The sequence below is a fragment of the Trematomus bernacchii genome, unplaced genomic scaffold (assembly GCF_902827165.1).
Source record: "Trematomus bernacchii unplaced genomic scaffold, fTreBer1.1, whole genome shotgun sequence".
Lineage (NCBI taxonomy): Eukaryota > Metazoa > Chordata > Actinopteri > Perciformes > Nototheniidae > Trematomus > Trematomus bernacchii.
Genome location: NW_022987698.1, coordinates 5001862 through 5020185, shown reverse-complemented (window position 1 = coordinate 5020185; position 18324 = coordinate 5001862). Strand labels below are relative to the sequence as shown.

General features: G+C 40.6%; 1 protein-coding gene across 1 annotated transcript in view; it reads right to left on the bottom strand.

Moving 5' to 3' along the window:
• Window positions 1–1098: 1098 nt before the first annotated feature.
• The window catches only part of col7a1 (collagen, type VII, alpha 1), a 65575-nt gene continuing 48349 nt past the window's right edge, over window positions 1099–18324 (bottom strand). Inside the window, exons 89-119 of the mRNA XM_034138509.1 lie at window positions 18205–18264; window positions 18041–18085; window positions 17918–17953; window positions 17111–17146; window positions 16969–17028; window positions 16756–16881; window positions 16595–16666; window positions 16337–16372; window positions 16191–16250; window positions 16048–16092; window positions 15598–15633; window positions 15427–15462; window positions 15061–15117; window positions 14901–14972; window positions 14405–14476; window positions 14238–14273; window positions 14053–14133; window positions 11983–12036; window positions 11628–11681; window positions 11464–11526; window positions 11172–11234; window positions 10914–11030; window positions 8712–8789; window positions 8102–8155; window positions 7915–7963; window positions 7682–7690; window positions 6410–6493; window positions 5704–5829; window positions 4099–4272; window positions 3555–3737; window positions 1099–3446 (exon numbers count right to left, since the gene is read on the bottom strand). Of these exons, the coding sequence (XP_033994400.1) occupies window positions 3418–3446; window positions 3555–3737; window positions 4099–4272; window positions 5704–5829; window positions 6410–6493; window positions 7682–7690; window positions 7915–7963; window positions 8102–8155; window positions 8712–8789; window positions 10914–11030; window positions 11172–11234; window positions 11464–11526; window positions 11628–11681; window positions 11983–12036; window positions 14053–14133; window positions 14238–14273; window positions 14405–14476; window positions 14901–14972; window positions 15061–15117; window positions 15427–15462; window positions 15598–15633; window positions 16048–16092; window positions 16191–16250; window positions 16337–16372; window positions 16595–16666; window positions 16756–16881; window positions 16969–17028; window positions 17111–17146; window positions 17918–17953; window positions 18041–18085; window positions 18205–18264 (2103 nt within the window). The 3' untranslated portion in view covers window positions 1099–3417. The remainder of the gene's footprint in view (window positions 3447–3554; window positions 3738–4098; window positions 4273–5703; window positions 5830–6409; window positions 6494–7681; window positions 7691–7914; window positions 7964–8101; window positions 8156–8711; window positions 8790–10913; window positions 11031–11171; window positions 11235–11463; window positions 11527–11627; window positions 11682–11982; window positions 12037–14052; window positions 14134–14237; window positions 14274–14404; window positions 14477–14900; window positions 14973–15060; window positions 15118–15426; window positions 15463–15597; window positions 15634–16047; window positions 16093–16190; window positions 16251–16336; window positions 16373–16594; window positions 16667–16755; window positions 16882–16968; window positions 17029–17110; window positions 17147–17917; window positions 17954–18040; window positions 18086–18204; window positions 18265–18324) is intronic.

Here is an 18324-nt window from a genome sequence, read left to right as displayed (position 1 = left end):
CATGTTATTTTAGACATCAGTGTTTTGAGTAAATCAAAGCATTTCCAAATAAACATGTGGTTCATATTGGGTTTATGAGCTGATAGAAACAGCTCATTACAAAGTCAGCCTCACTGATGAAGCTCCAGTGCTTCAGGCCCAGCAGGTAACTGTTACTGAGAGACGGCAGCCCCCCCCACGCTGTGCTATCACGAGGGGCTGCTGCTTTGAACTGTTAGTGTTTAAGTACATTTGAAAGCAAAACCAAGTACACGTTTTGTGAGACAGTGACGAAGTTCTTAATTTATTTCAGGGTCCACTTGGCACACAGCAGTCCTAATTAGGATCTTATTAATAAAGAGTCTAAATAGTCTTACATATATAGTAAAAAATAGACTTCGTTAGTATTGTAGCTCAAATCAAAGCAGCCAGGTTCCAAAACATAGTGGAAAGCCTAAGTAATACAACAATAATAACTGTTGAGGAAATCAGTTTAATCCATGCCGCAGTTTTTCTATCAACTGAGCAATTTGAAGCCGTTTCCACCTATTTATCTATATCTCCACGATCACTGTCAGCATGTTGTGATCTTGACCTTGTCACAGTGTGCATTATTTCAGCTGTCAGACAGCCTGTGCCAGCACATATAAGCCCACAGCATGTAAAGGTGGTGACTGAGATAACTTCTGAAATGAAGTCAGGTAAAGGCAGGGCATGAGGTGATGACGCAGCTGCGTGAGACCTGTTCGAGTGTGATGAAGTAGAGATGAAGCACCGGGGGAAATCAACCGAGGGCAGAGAGCACGGAAAAACCAAGGGGGGAGGAGTCGTGGCCAACAAGCAGAAAATCCTCTCATTAATAAAATCAGCTGATGAAATTAGAACATCTTGATCGGACACACACACACACACACACACACACACACACACACACACACACACACACACACACACACTTCCTGACTCCTAATATTCTCCATTACCCTTACATAATCAAGTTATTTACTGGATTTCTTTGACCAGAAATATTCTAATTTTTGTGTGACAAAAAGATAATTTGATTTGATTTGATTTGATTTGATAATTAAGGGCCTTATCTATTTAAAAATGTCGTGGTCATGACATAAGTTTCGTGACCACCGTGAAATAAGTTTGTGTTTGCAGAAATAAAAAAAAATACCAAACTTGTTTACTGAAACATTTGGTTTATTAGAAAGCTCTTTTAAAATATTCTATAAGACTACATAAAAAAGGTTTGCACCGCATGAATATACATCTTCAATACACAGTATAAAAATACCTTTAAAAATAGCACCTTTTCTCTGACAGATAAACATGCAGTCGTGATCATAAACACAAGTTCCCCCAAACGATGAAATACATTATGTACAAAATATTGGCAGAATATTGTGCTAGGTTCTTCATATTTGTCAAAACTGTACCCATAATGATAAACAAATATAGATGTGCTTGCATAGTTATAATGTAGAGAAATGTGAGGAGTTATTTCAGGCCACTGGGGTTCAGGAAGTTATTTTCATTTTTATTTTCACTTTCAGGGATTAGAAAGGGTTGAAAATCATCTGGTTGAATTCATTCATTTTAATCATGAAATAAATCTGCGTCTTTGATAAAAAAGTTCATAGAAATGTAGAATAGAAGTCAATTTCAACTCTGTTGTTAGGGACTTAAGTTAGCTGTATATGTTTTTGTTTGTTTTACATAAACCTGTAATGTTTGTCATGTTATGTTATTTTGAATTAGCTTTGCAGCAGTAGCTCAGTTTGTAGGGACACATTTCATATGGAACAAGTACGCAGTGTATAGACTTGTACCTGGAGAGGTGCCAGTCCTCCTTCTGGGCGATGCGGGATGAGTCAGGCACCAACCCCCCCACTCCTAATACTATTAAAGGGTAAATGAAGAGTCTAACATTCATACATTTGCTGCAGTGTACATGTGTGATGATAAAAAGAAGATTCAAATTCCTCCATTTCAAATTGTGTCTGGTCTGCGGAGGCTACTACTAAATACCAAACTGACTCAAAGACATGATTTCTCAGAAACAAAGCTGAAGTACTAAACTAAAAGTGACTCCTGTGTGTCTATGTTGAAGAACTTTACAGTACAATTATAATTAGAAGAACACTTTGAAATATTGGTACAAATGTGTAAAAAAATAGTGTGTACAGTTTGTACAGTCTGTACATTTAAGGAGTGAGCAAAATAATGAAAACACCTTATCCTTGAAGTAACTACCAGTTTGGTGAAGTTCATAAAGGGTGTTTGTTGTTGCGGTCTGTAAAAAAACACTGACGTTCTTTCATGTTCCTTTTAGCTAATGCTGCTTTCGGGATTGTTATATTTTTCTCTGTGACACTTTACAATTTATGTAACAATGGCTGCAAATCATGACAACAACAGCTGCTCCACAAGTGAGTCATAGTCATTGTGAAATGCCAAAAAGCAGTATGCATTAACTTTAATATGGAGGTCTTTAATAACGCAACATTTTTTGCACAGAGGTAGAAAACAAGCCTTATTATAAATTGTTGACTCTAATCTTTGCGATATAAATACACATAAGAAACCTCGAAGACCTTTTTTATTTTTAATGCGACCATCCAATCAATAACTGCAAGATAAAATGAACCGGCGTTAAGTGCTTTTTTTTGTATCTATTATTTTTCCAAATATACCAAGAAAAATATTTGTTAAACAAAGTGGCTAGTCAATACCAAACAATGGAAGACATTGTAATGTCGAAAGGGTTGAACAAGTGTTTTCAATTGCAAATTATGCAATTATTTGGACCAATTTTACAATCATTTTCCAAATAGAGAGAAATGTCTTTTAGTTTTCTTTTTCTGATGATAAGTGGAGTAACAGCTTTGATGTAAAATAAAAAATCTCTGAGCAATACTACAAACTATGGCCTTAAAAAAGGAACATAATGAACTTCACCAGATTGGTACATACTTAAGGAATATAGCATTTAAGAGTGAGGTGAGTCATGCGTCCACTCCCTCTCTGTATGCAGTCATAAGTCCTTTGTCTGCATACAAGTCTGTGTGGAACATGAAATGGATAAGATATGGAAGGTACTTTAACACAGTACTGTTGTTCAGTTCAAATGAGAAATAAGAGTAAAGCAAATACATTTGTTCTTAATTGTAATGTTCTACTGCACAAGAAGGAAAGTAATACAAAATTATTTTTCTACTAATAAACACTATTTTGGCTTTTTTTGTTGTAGTTGCATGTTTTGGAGAATATAAAGCAAGGAAGCACTCTGGCATCCCGTCTTAACCTGGGGTTGGGTTAGGACTACAAAAACAATAAATAAACAAAAACAAATGTTGACAATTGACAAAATAATACTCTTTAAAAGCTATATAAAGGCTAACATTCCAGTGGCAGAGGAAGATTGGTCCTCATTCATTGTGCTGTCTTCAAGGAAGGACGACCTGCACAACAGACCGCTCATTAGTCAGCATATATTCAATACCTGACATTAACTAGTGTGAGTTTGTGTGTGTGTGTGTGTGTGTGTGTGTGTGTGTGTGTGTGAGTACCTTCGGACCCCCCAAGGCAGAGCTCCTCACACTCCTCCAGCTCGAGGAAGCGGTTGTCGTTTCCTTCACAGCCGCTGTAGATGAAGGGCCTGCAGGCCTGAACCTGGCTGTTAAAGTACCAGCGCATCGTGTACCGTCCACAGCTCCCCTCCTCCATGGGCAGCAGGCACACGTCTGCTGGAGCTGCACAACACACAGACACACAGGTGAAGAGTGTGCACACCAAAAGGCACACACATTGAGTAAAGGGCAGGCGAGGTAGGAAGGAGCAGAGGCAGAGCAGCAACACAGAGCAATAGGGGACCCAAAACAAACATTCAAGCCAACTTAGATCAAACTTATTTAAACCATAGCGTTAATCCATTAAAGTACCTCATTTGCACTAATGTATTATTCTTTGTTCTTTTTATTTTACTGGATGCATTACTGCCTTTCAACAGTCAACAGCAAATGCAGCCTGAGACATGCAGAGAGGGCCAGACACCAGGCAGGAGTAACCCTGATCCCATCCCAGAACCAGTCAACAGCACGGCCGCGGGTTTACCTTCCCCATTGACTCTCCTCTTGGACCTGACTGATCTGGACATGACTGCTTTCAGAGTGGTAACTTTGGTTGCTTTCTGATCACCATCTTTTGCTGTTTTCTTAACGTCAGCTGAGGCTGATTTGTTTGGTTGAACTTTGACTGTTTTGTCAGTGTTATCCTTGACAACCTCACCTGTTAACAGACACACACAAACACACAGGCGCACACACAAACACACACAGGAATCGAAACATTCAGTAATTAAACAAAAAAAAAGAGACTTTTTGCATTAATGTGTTATTGGGTTTAAAGAACACGGTCCACGTTAAAGTTCACAGTCATTCAGGATGGTGTGTGCTTGTAGCTTGCGTGTGTGAGAATATGAATGGTCAACAAAGTCTCGTAATGTTATGAAATGAGCACAAAGTGAAACACAAACACTTAATATGAGACATGCTCCCCTGGTGCAAATTTGATTATGTGTCGATTGAATAAACCATAGTATGGGACACAAGCAAAGATTTGACTTGCCATCTTTTGTTTATCAAATGGAACTGAAAAGTTTGTAGCGTGTGAATGCATTTTGTTAGAGTTAGGGACATTATAACTTAGATAAAAGGCAAATCCCAGAATATGTTATTGTTCTCGTATTTTTGTCTGTTGTGACTGAACATTTTAATCATCACCTCCATTTTAGACTTCAGCATAATCATCATAACAGATTAATAGAAATAGAAATGTGGTCCTATCAATAAGCTTAAATCATTTCTTTGAGGATAGGATAATGATTTGGTCATGATTAAATCATTTCGCACAAAAATCAACACTCATTTGATTGTATAAGTTTGGAGAGGTTGCTCGATTTCAGATGTACAGTATACTAGGACTGCACTTTCTGGAAAGAATAACTAGTTGCGATTATTTTACCTGATACTTCATTTGCGATTTTACTCCAGATATTTCAGGGAATTACCCTTTTTGAAACAATAATCAGATTATCCATGAAATGGTTTTTAAAAAGTATCTGTATCAAACAAGGAGGTTTTGTTAAGTCTGTGGAATACGGCTTGTAGGCTAGGACTTCTCTGCAGCACCACAATAACTAATCAATTCAGATATCTTCACATCATTTGCTTTATCAAATATTGCACTTATGTGATTGGATATTGGATATTGCTTACTGGATATTGCACTAGACCATATTGTAATCCATATTAAAGGTAGTAAGTGCTCCTAATTTCATCTGTGTTTTCGGTACGTTTTCAAGGAGACACATGCATGCCGGCTTGCACACGGGCAAATAGCAAGCCAACATGGATGTAACCATGTAGATTTCAAACTCTTCCAAAAATCTGCGGTGCAAATTTTATTTTGAGAAATGAAACCACAAACTGCTTGTCGGGTGATCGAATACCTTCAGATTCTAATAAACACCAAAAGGTACCTTAGGCATTTTAACTTTGGGAAACTTTCAACTGTCAAGCAGGGAACACTTCGATTTCTTAGACAATGTGCTCATTTTGCAAGTTTCACACGAGACCAGGTTGGCTGAGGAGGTGCCCAGTGTGTGGGAAAAGTGTTATTTCAATGTGTGATAACGTTGGTCACTATGACACACTGTACCATCACTCTGGTTTGCAGAAGGAGTGAAGTAGAGCAGCTCGTCTAAAGGTTCGTCGTACGCCTCAATGGAGTAGATGTGTTCGTAGTCCGGGTCGTTGGTGTTCACCACCACACGCAGCTCACGACCTGAGAAATGTAACGTCACACAGGTCACATCCTTCACCTCCGTCACCTCCGTCACCACGGCCCATGATTCACATAGCAGGAAGCATATTTAATACAGGGCTTTCGCTGTTGCAGCTCCCAGTACATATCCAAACTGCTCAGTCTATTGGACTTTTTAAATCTCAGCTAAAAACTCACCTCTTTGCACTGGCTTTTAATACTAGTTGAACATAACATGTTGACATTTGTAGGCTATGTGTTTTTATATGTTTCTAGTTATTGTGCTTTTTATCTTGTTTTTAATTATTGTTTTATTATTTTACTCCTATTGTGTTATTTGGTCAACTGAGGTTGTTTTAAAATGTGCTATATAAATAAATAAAGATTGATATTCCTAGAGATTATATTTGCCTGGATACACAGAACACATTAAGTGGGACGTAAATGGAGCTCTCTGTTTTCTTGATGAGAAAACCACCCATTGTTCAGAGATCTCCAGATGCAGCACCACGAGTTAAAACTGTTTGTTAGGGACGGACAGCAGACAGACACACAGATCGAGGGCGACCAGACAGGCAGAGCGATGGACGGACACACTCACCCTCCTTACCCTTCACGACCAGCTGTTGCTCTGGTGCAGGCCGAGCCCTGACCGGGGGCTGGGACCGACTTACTGGGCCTGAACCTGAGGAGCCAGATAGAGAAAATGGAGGGGACAGGGACACCGAGGGAGCAGAGACAGGATTTAGGAAAGCGGGATGAGTGTTACACAGGAGGGAGAAAAGGGGGACCGGAAAGCTTACATAATGTAAAAAAATAAAAGAAAGGACCGAGTATTCTGGTAGTAAAACCTTCAGAGCCAACTACAACCCATAAGCACCACAAAAATCATTCCAGCGTTCCAACATACACACCAGCTAAAAGGATTTACAGAGTTTTTGCAAGACTGGTCAACACATGGCAATCTTCCAAAGACTGGCTGTAATCCTTTAAGGACACAAGTCACTGCTTTATGGACTTGTGTCGCACTCGAGTCAAATATCTTTTGACTCGAATCAAATCAGCGCAGATTCAACTAAACACCCCAGACTCAAACCGTGACCGATTGCAAATTATGAAACTTTTTCTTAGGTAATAATAAATGAATTAAACATGAGTGAAATGTGTGTTTTGGCCTCATTCTCAGTAACACTGCATATTTATTAACTGCTGCTTCACAACACAGATGACGTTTTGAATTGATTAGCAGTTCAAAACAAACACATTTTGTCAAAACTTTAGGAAAAGTTGATCATTTTGAGTCTATAATGGCCATCCCTTCTCACTGGTTAGAAAAATGTGTTGTTTATTTCAGCTAGTTCAGATGATATGCATTATAATAGAAAAGTCATTGCCTTCGTTTGAGCATTGTATCCAGTGATGTGTATTATCATAAAAATCAATTCAAAATCAAAGAGCAACAAAAGTATACACATAATAAGCCATTTCAGTCCATTAATCAGATGTTTTAAAGATCTATCTTAGGCAGGATCCCCTACACAGGATGCAGAGAGACTTTTTAAGATTAATCTTAAAAAATATTTGACATTAAGCTTACAGTATATACTGTAAGCCCATCTTGACTTTGACCCCAATGCTGCCAACAGTTAATGTCTCTGTGTTATTTTTGTGTGCATGAGGTTAAATGCTCATTTAAACCACACACAAATGCTTAATGAGGGCAAATGCCCCAAAGCATTCTACTAATATATACTGTAATGTATGAGACTGACTGCTCTCAGGACAGACTCTGCAGCAGCATATGTGGTATAGCATACTGCTGTGACTCATGCTAAATCACAGCCCTTCTGCTGCAGTCGAATGGCTCACTTACCTCCACACGCTGAGGATCAGACAGATGGACAGGAAGGAAGCCGAAAGAGAGGGAAGAAAAAAGGTCAGTCTAAAGAGTCATGGCTTTGTTGTAGTTCTCTTCAGCTCTTTCACTATCTTACTTTCATAGGGCTCAGTGGAGGCTGTGACTCATGTGCTGTGATTACTATCTGAAGTTCAATTTGGGGACAGCTCTGTTATAAATAAGCAATGCAAGCTGCATGAAAGACTCACCACAGTGCTGACCCATCTCCGAGCGAACGTACTCTCTCACTTCATACTCCTGAATTCGAAATAAAGAGTGGAAACAGATGAAAAAACACTTACAAACATAGCTTTAATATAAACTCTGCATATGTTTGTGTGCTCATTGGTGTCCGCCTGTTCAGATTGAGCCCCGCGGTTCAGCTCGAGCACTGACCGTCATGCCTGGCTCTCCTCTGTCTCCCTTGGTTCCATCTAGGCCCAGCTCTCCCTGCAACATGGACAGGTATTAAGACACACACACACACCCCACAGAGAGGCTTGCAGCACATTAATACATTAGGCTGAGACCAGGTGCGGCACATGACCTAAATACAAAGTCAAAGTGAAAAGTCAAAACTGCAATTGCCACTTTTACATATACATTCAATAAATGTAATTAAACTTGGTTTGCCAGTGTCTACATCCTGTGTATGGGATCCATTTGACAAACTATGTATGAAAATAAAGCGGAGAAAGCTCTGATAATATGTGGTTGTCATTTGAGATTACCAGTCTTGGGTCCTTACAAATGTAACTGTCAAAAGGAAAGGGCACAGAGTAGCTCACATGCACAGTTGAAGTTAAATTACCCTGACAAACTGTATGCAGTTGGCACACTGTGGAATGTGTGATACTGAATTTTAACAAGTGCTGAATGATGGAAATATTTTTGTGATGTTTTTTACAAGTATTCCATTAACTTCCCGACCTGGAAAGGCTTCTTTTTTTTTTAAATCAAAGATGGCTGCCAAGAACACAAGTGAGGAAATAAGTGTGACACTCACCTGCTCTCCGCGCTCCCCCGAGACTCCTGGGATACCGCGTGGACCCACCATGGAGGGGCCGATCGGACCTCTCTCTCCCTGAGACACAACATTACAACACAAAATATGTCACAATTTGTAACTGGCACAACAATTTCCTTCGGGATAAATAAAATCCTATCTTATCTTGTGTCTGCAGTGGATATATTTAGAACAAAATGTGCATTACAAGTTAAAACATTCATGTTACAAACTATCTTATTGTCCCTGTGTACATATTCCCTGGAAGTGGTATTTTGTCTGCAGAGTGTCAGTGAAAAAAAGAAAGTTAACTGTTCAGGTTGAACTTCATTTCCATTGTACTTATGCTTCTTCAAACCAGATACTGTATGCAAAACTCAAACGGATGATTCAGACATCAAAGCTACAAAGAATACAACTTTAATACTTTCATTATGCAGTTCTGGTTCGTTGTGTCCTTTTAGGTTGTTTTTAAAGTTTTTGTCTTGGTGTTTATTGCTTTTCCATCCGATTAACATATGCTCAGTCTTCCTTTCAGGCTGCACCCTAGCTCAAATATTGGTTTGGGAAATGAATGCAACTAGGTTGACTCAATTGGAAAAAAGGTGCGCCCATCAAAGAGACTCGATATAGCCCTGCTCTCCTGTCACCGGCTTTCTTTATTTACTTGATGATGCAGCAGAAAGGCCCATCTAACTGTCAATCAACATGAAGCAATACACAGCAATCAAAACCAGCAATCAGGTGAGGAAGAAGAGGAGAGCAAACTCAGGAGTAATACAAAAGTCTCTATTCTATTTATGGCAGTCTTGCATTATATCCTAAATGTCACAACTGTCAAAAACGAAAAAAGTATATTTGTTGCCACTCACGCACCTCTGACTGCTGAAACTGTGTGCAATCATAGTGAAGCCATTGTACCTTGTCTAATCTTACTCCATTATACATTTGTGTTCTTTGCTAGGTCACCACTAAGGCTGGAGCCACACGGGAACGGTAACGCAAACGAACCGAATTCGATATCAAAAAAGTCTTCCACGCGCAATATGCACCAGAAACGTGTCCTTCCACACGAGACCGCTCGACCCGCTGGAGACGCTGTAGTACATATGCCGGGCCTGTAACAAAATACACCAAATGTAGCGAAGAAGACTTCCCTAGCATGGTTGCCATGGTTGCCCTTCTGTTTATTCTCCGCGGTGGATTTAGCAGCAGAGGTGGGGAGAGGCAGGGCTCTGGCTCTTTTTCTCCCTCCCTGAGGCAAGCGTGTGCTCCTGCTGTAAATCTCCCCGGTAGTCCACCAGCAGATGAAAAACACCCACCTCTCCGCCTCTTCCAAGGGACGAGGGAACCGTGCGGCAGAGTTTCCGTTTGCCTCTCTTTTCCTCCCCCTCTTCTGACAGCCCAGCAGCTGATCTCTGAGCAGGAGAGGTGGGGAGAGGCGGGGCTATTGCTTAATCGTTCTCAGAAAATGATCGTATAGGGCGTAGACACAGAGCCGTTTGGCCCCCCAGAGCGTTGCGTCCCCAGATCTACCCACCTTGGGACCCGTTATCGTTATTGTTATCGTTATCTACGTTTCCCTGTCGGCCTCGTGTGGCCGAACCGTCTATATGATAGAGAACTGTAGCGGATACGACCGTTACCGTTCCCGTGTGGCTCCAGCCTAAATGTTCACAGTCTTGATTAATGGGGCACCAATTAACTGTTGTAAGAAAGGCTTGTTTAATTTGCATATCACATTTGTATGTATTATATACCTTGTGTTCAAATTGTTGAAGAAGACTGTTTTTCTCAAATGCCTCAACAGTAACCAAAGAATAAAAAAAACTGAGACAATTCTTGATAAAGCGAAGTAATTGGGTTCAGAGTTTAGCAAAAGCAAAACTTCCCAAACACATGAAACGATGCTAAAACCATGGCGTTTAAAGCACTTCCACATAAACAACATTTGCACGGACAAGTAGCACACCTCTGCAAATCGGAGACCGTGCGGTGTGAGTTTGTAGACAGATGTTTAATATTGTTGCTGTTGTTAAACTCAACAAAGTTTCTCTGTTTTTGGATTCTCACCAACGTGTATGTTCAAAAATAAATTCCGAAGGTAACTCATGTTGTGAATAAAGTATTATTTTTATAGACTGCCCCCATATATGTGACGTGTAGAATTTGTCGCACTCCAGCAAAAGTAAGGAGAATCACCTTTTGTCCCTGAAGACCCTCTGGGCCACCAGCACCAGCTAGTCCCTGAGTGCCAGTCAGGCCCGGGACCCCGTCCACTCCTCTGGGGCCGGGGGGGCCAGGGACGCCAGACGGGCCCTAGAAGAAGCACAGAGACAGTTATCTATGGATCTCAAGGTTTCCTGTAGTTGTGAGAATGAGCGATGTTGTGCTTCTGATAGTACACAGAGATAAGGAACAGCGTGTACGGTGAATCTCAAGCTGAAGTTAGAAACTCACCCTTTCACCTTTCTCTCCCTGAGTTCCTTTGGGTCCTCCAAGCCCGTCAAAGCCACGGTCACCCTAAAACAGACTGAAAAATCATTCCACCGTTCCAACATACACACCAGCTAAACAGATTTACAGATTTTTTGCAAGACTGGTCAACATGTGGCAATCTTCCAAAGACTGGCTTTAATCCTTCAAAGACTCAAATCGCTGCATTATGGACTTGGTTCGCACTCGAGTCAAATAAAAGTGGTTACACTTTATGTTCGGACACATTGATAGTTAGAGATAATAAAGCACATACCTTGGGGCCCACTAGTCCCTCTTTTCCGGAGATCCCTGGGACCCCAGAAGGTCCGAGCTCCCCCTGGGAAACAGAGAGCATGCCTGTAGATGCCAATCTCAACTGTCACAGGAAGGAATTTAATGAAAAACTTAATTTTTTTATACCACAGATATTACTCATACCTGTTCGCCTTTTCTTCCTGGTAGGCCTGATCGCCCATGAATACCAGAATCCCCCTGAACACACACATTCCGATTCATCCAATGTTTAAATACTCACCACACTGTACATGAATCATGAATGTCTGACTCATATGATTTATACAACTCTGAATTATAATCAAAACATTACACCACTAGCTATTAGAGAAATGTTAACATGATTCCGTTTCTTTGTTCATTATTTGGACAGAATAAAAACCCAAGTGTCAAAATTCCAGTGGGTGGGAAATTATCCCTTTTACAATTTCTGTATTCATGCTTATTTCTTCTTTTCTTCTTCCTCCTACAAAATGTTCTCTGCCTGTCTAAATCCCACCTTGCCTCCTTTGGGTCCATCGCCTCCACAAGCCCCCTTGGGTCCTCGGTCACCCTGGAAACACACAAGTTCATAATTGATAGAGACATAATAGAGAGGCTTGTGAGTCACAAAAGGGACAAGACGTTCCATACCAGCCAGACAGACACAGAGCCCATCTACAGATACATTCAGTGCTTTCACCTGCCAATCAGACTGCAGCATTGAGCACTTACACATAGAGTGGACATGAAAACAATGTCACCAGCTACTTCTAAACAGCGGCGGACATGAGGCGGAACAGGGTGCTTTCATTCTCCTGATAACGGGTGTTGAGACAAGTGGCAATACAGCTGCAGAGCTCTGGCGGATGTTGTCTGTTCCAGCCGGGCTAAATCCACCCTTACATGTGATAGCACACTGGTATTATCTTCAAACGAACACAGTGAACTTGGATGGACTTTTTCTTTCAACATCTTTCTTTGTAGACTTAAAATGTGGCTAGTATTTCACACAACTTTAGTACAGAATAAAATGAAGAGTCTGAACTTTGAGCTTAGGGTCTGAAGAGTGAAGCCAATGCCAAGGGCCTTAAACGTGCATGCTCTGTAATATCCAGCACTGGTTTCAAAAAGAGGTTGGATTGTATAGAAGTCTATAAGAAAATGAACCTACTTCTCGTATTACTTTTTTCCTGACAAGTTTATTATCTTAATAGCTGGTTACAAGTCTTGTTTACAGCCTTTTCCAGTGTGTTTTCAGTTCATTTACATACATTTATTATAACCTCTTTGTTGCCTAAAAATGTATTTGTAGGTGTTTGGTTGTACTTAGATCCACCCTCTTTTGTCACTGATGGTTGCAAAAAGACAAGATGGAGGCAGTATAAATATGGAACTGGAGGCTTCAGAACCAAAGTCCATGAACCAATTGTGACGGCTCGGTGGGGAAGGAATACAGCTAGCCTGCCAACATTTGTCTTCCTGCATCGCAGTAAAGCTAATTAATAATTTGCATTAATTGTAAATGAAGACGGTGTAGAATTGTAAACTTTGGACAGATTCAAACAAGCTTTATTTCCCTAAATGTTGGAAAGTTATTTTAAAGCTTCAAGTCTCATCCACCTGAACATATATAGGGTATATATATGGTAAATGGACTGTACTTATATATGTGTATATATACATATATACACATATATAAGTCCAATTACCATGATGCTTTTTTGTATTTGCTTGTGTGTTGAGTTTGTTGCACATCTTCTGTCTGTACTTATATTTCCTGCTGCACTGTGGTCTCCTTTGCAAAACAAATCTTTATCTCAACTAGATTACTTAAAGGTAGGGTAGGTAAGTTTGAGAAACTGGCTCGAGATACACTTTTTGTTATATTCCATGGAATGCTCTTAACATCCCGATAGCAATGAATATCTGAAGTGCTTTGACAAAAAATCCATAAAAAAATGTCATCTGTGGAAGCCGTAGTACTGTAAAAAGCACGACCAATCATTTTAGCCGGCCCGGCTAAAATAACTGGATGGCCTACCTGCCTGTCAGCTTTCCATCTGTGCACAAACTTATCTCGTGCCCTCATTGGTCATGTGCGCGTTCGTGTGTGTTGGAGGAGGGGCTCTGTTAGGAAGTGGCAGATTTTCTCCGGTTGTGTATTTTCAAATTCTAGCGATCTCGAGCCGGTTTCTCAAACTTACCTACCCCACCTTTAATAAAAGGTTATTTTAATAAGAAAACAACCTCCGAATCATCACCTTTATATTTGGTTGTTTCAGTGATTCAAATGTTATTCAAATAAATAATTGAAGTGAAGGAAAAATGGCTGAGAAAAAAAAAAAATCCAATTTCTGGGTATTAATCATCATAATGTTAGGGTTAAGGCAAATATTCTGCAGGCACATTTTTTAAACAAAATTTGCAGTAATAATCTGCAATCATATCAATGTTATGAATTTCATTGAAATGCGAACTGCATCACTGGCTCCTGAAAGGTGCTTCAAGGTTGAAACCACACAGAATGAACAAGCAGCGTCTCTCTCACACACACACACACACGCGCACACAAACACACAGGAAATACCTTGATTCCCCTCATTCCTACGATACCGAGCTCTCCTTTATCCCCCTTCTGCCCCAGCAGCCCGTCTTTCCCTGATAAACCCTAGAAGATAAAACAGAAACCATTCCTTTCTCCGTCCAGCAAAGAGAGAAAACCATGCACAGAAAATGCAAAATCTGTATTTTGATGGAATTAAAATCACAGACCGATTCACCAGGTACCCCATGTTGGCCTGCTTCTCCCTACAGACACACGACAGGATTACAGTAATTAGAGCAGTCAAATTACTACGTGCACTGATTACTGACTGGCTTTGCTAATAATTATGACACTGATTCAATCACAATAATCATCCGTGCTCAGCGTTGCTCACCTTCTGTCCACCGGGCCCACGGGCACCCGGGAATCCACTGGATCCTCGGTCTCCTGGCTCTCCCCTGAGACCCTGATGTCGAACACATACACAGAAATATGAAATTGATCACTTGTTATATGAATACACTTGAGTGACATCTGCTCTAATTATTGGAATATCAATTATTGTCTAAATGTAATGTTTTTCTGGTTGCCTTGTAGTGTTGTAATTATTTTATTTTGTTCTTTTTTAGTGTGACATACAGGTATTGATAATCAAAACATCGTTACATAGGAATAAACAAGAAGAGAAACAAAGATGAAACGAGACAGAAGAAAGCAAACCAAAAAAATACTTTGTGATATTTAGGTGATTCATATTTCTAAGTTAAAATACTAATTGCAAGAGATCAGATCCATGTTAGATGACAAAATATCAACCGCGTCTTATTTAGATTTCAAATGATTTAATGCTTAAAATAAACAACGGATGTAATGGCAATAGACAATCTTACCTGCTCTCCTAGAGGGCCCTCTTGACCCTTCACCCCCTTTTCTCCCTGTACACCTTTGGGTCCCCTGTCCCCCTATAATGGAACAACAGTTAAATCAACAACAAGCAAAACCAAATGTAAGTGGATATTTTCTTTATTCCACATCAGGACCATCACTGACCGTTTCTCCATTGTTGCCCTTTTCTCCACCGGGTCCTCCCACCAGCACCGTGTCCCCCTGTGAGTGACAGAACAGCTGTAAACATCCAACGCCAAAACATCAACGCAAAACGATTCATCCTGTCGTCTTTTCCTGAGTGGTGTCACTTACACTATCACAGCTAATCAACATTGTGTGTATTCATATATTCCTCCTGCTCGCTATTGAAAGTGCTCGTTCAAAACAGCAAATACCCACACAAAGGCTTTTTTTTTTCCTCTTCCATTTCTTTTTTGTCTCAATGTCATCTTGACAAATACAAAAATGTATATAAAGAAAGAGAGTAAAAGAGAGCAACTATTTTATACGACAGTAAAATGAACTCACCTTCTCTCCTTTGTCACCTTGCAACCCAAGGTCTCCCTGAGAAAAAAAGATAGAGGGCAAAACATTTCACTCAGATCTGTCAATTTATTCTGCACTAAACATAAGCAGAAAGCTTGGGGGACCCAGCTAGCATGATGACACATTAATGAGGAAAGGACTGGTAGTATTTACCTTCTCTCCCCGACCACCACGAATCCCTGCGGGACCCTGACAAACACATAAACACACATTATTTGCAGCTGCACACAGAAATACCACCATCCATGTTTCTAACTGCAGGCTTGACAGCAAAACTGAAATCCCAGTGACGTCACGACTCCTCAGGGTGTACAGTTTGATAAAAGGTTCAGCACGGGTTGATCCTTTCTAAAAACTATAAGCACTGCAACGCTGTGAGGGAGGACAAGGCCTATTAAAAAACAAGTTTACAATCTAAGATATTGATTTTTGTACAGCTTGTTTATTCTAATGATTTCTGCATGTGTTTTTCCATTTACGCCTTCATACAGACTGACTCATGGTTAAAGAAGGTTTTTGAAAAACACAACAATGAAAGCTCAAGAAGAAAGGCTTTGGGCGATGTTCCTGAGTGATGGATACAAATGAACTCTTGGTATTTACCGTTGTCCCTCTCTCCCCATCCAGGCCAGCACGCCCCTCCTCTCCCTAAGACATGACAGAAAGGAAAAGGTACACAGAGTTTCTATCATCCAGAGGCAGATTAACATTAGATCACATCCTCAATGTTGAAAATGATGTCTTACTCTCGGCCCTGAATCTCCTCTCTCTCCTCTGGGACCGGGGACACCGGCGCTGACTTCCCCCTGGCAACAGAAATATTTGCTCAATTAAAAACAACTGTTGACATTAAGGCAGGTAGACAGGAATATGTGCCTGCGAGGATAGTCACCTTGTCTCCTTTGCCCCCGTTAGTACCGGGAGAGCCCTGGGAAAACAAAGTATTGCATTAATCATTGTTGTCTCTTGTACTCTCAGCCTTAACAAAATAAAATATATTTGCACATGTCCTAACTTAGGAAACCATCTATAAGCATTCATACAACAAAAACCAGAAGTTAAGCAGGATAAAAAATCACGCCTAAATAATTTAATTTAATCTGAGGCTAGCTACTAATTGCAGTGTAATTAAAAAGGGATTTAAACTCACTGCCTGTCCAGGGGGTCCAGAAGGACCAGGGGGTCCGACAGTTCCTGCACGGCCTCCAAAGCCCTGTAGGCCCTGAAACACAAGACCTCAATAGTTGAAAATCAACCACCAGCATTAAAACAGATAGCATGCAGTATAAGGAAGTCAGCCGCTCCACTGACCCTCTCCCCTGGTGGTCCTGGAGGTCCTAGTTGTCCAATTTCTCCCCTCAGGCCAGGCGGCCCAGTACTCCCTGCCTTCCCCTGCAGCCCCGGAGGACCAGCTGGACTTGGAAGGCCTAGATCTCCCTGAGTGAAGCCAGAGTTAGATTTTGACATGTGGCACATCTTATTAATCATCATGTACACTGTAGCGCACCTCATGCTGTTACTCACCTTCAAACCTTGAGGCCCGTTCCTTCCAGGAGGCCCTGCCTGCCCTATGCCCTTCTCTCCCTGCAACAAACATTTTGTCATAACTGTAGCATGGATTGGGTTCAGATTTCAGGCTTATTATTTAAACACAACAGATCCTTACCTTATCTCCTTTTGACCCAGAAGATCCTTGTGCCCCCTGCATCAAAAACAGATATATAGGGGTTTGGAAACTGGAATAACTGATTGAAACCCATACCAATAAAACATGATTGGAAATGGAAACATGTCAACTATTGTTATATAAAAGACGCATGAATAATAATATCTTACAGTTGCAGTTTGTTTAAAGTATTAAACATTTCTGTATGCCCACCAAATACTGGTTTGCCTTTATTATTATATCACTGTAGACACATTTAATCAGTATAGGTGTGTACTGTCATAAGTTTAGTTACACATCAAAAACCTCGTTAACCTCAAGGACAACAAATAATCAAAACCTCAAGCATCAGAGGAGATTGGTCTCAATTACAGTGGACACTTTTAGATAAGAGGTCTGGAGACTTCAATAACACCGCTGTTAAATGTTTGATTAGGGATGAATGAAATATTTGACAGACTTTCAAGGAAGGGACTTTGACAAAGCATCCTAATACATTATAAAACCAATAACTGTTTAGTGGTAATACAAGTTTATCTGAATAGCTCTTCAGCAGTGATTCAGACATAATCAACAGGCTATCTTTTTATACACAATGTCATTTGAGAATTTTTTTTTAATTCGTTGACATCTTTGTCCCCATCCTGATAGAACTTTACCCCAAATTACATCCCTAATAGTAGTGTTATGTCGGTATGAAACTTCATGGATAGACGATCGCCTTAGACCTTTGGGATCAGAAGTCTATTTACACAACCCAAATCCACAAAATCCAGAAAGCAGTGGCAGTAGGAGCGGATTACTTACATCTTCTCCAGGGTCTCCTGCTTCACCATCCACTCCCTAGAATAACGAAAGGTAACACAACGTGAACTTTTAGTTTAGTTAACTTTATGAATATGTGTTTCCCCGCTGCATGACGGTACTCACTCTCTCTCCTTTGTTTCCACCAGCACCTTTGTCTCCCCTGTTACCCTGAAACAAAGCAGTTATGATACCATATTAATGAAAAAGCACTTGACATTTCCACGCTCGTGTCTGGTGGCACTCGCTGAGAGGGAACCTTCAGGGCTAATGGTTTCGATCACCCTCACCTTTTCTCCCAATAGACCTCTCTCTCCAGCCGTTCCTGGCAGTGTTTGACCACTAAGACCCTGCATCAATCATAACCAGGAAAGAGATGTCAGCTTCACTGAGCCACTCTGTTCTGCTTC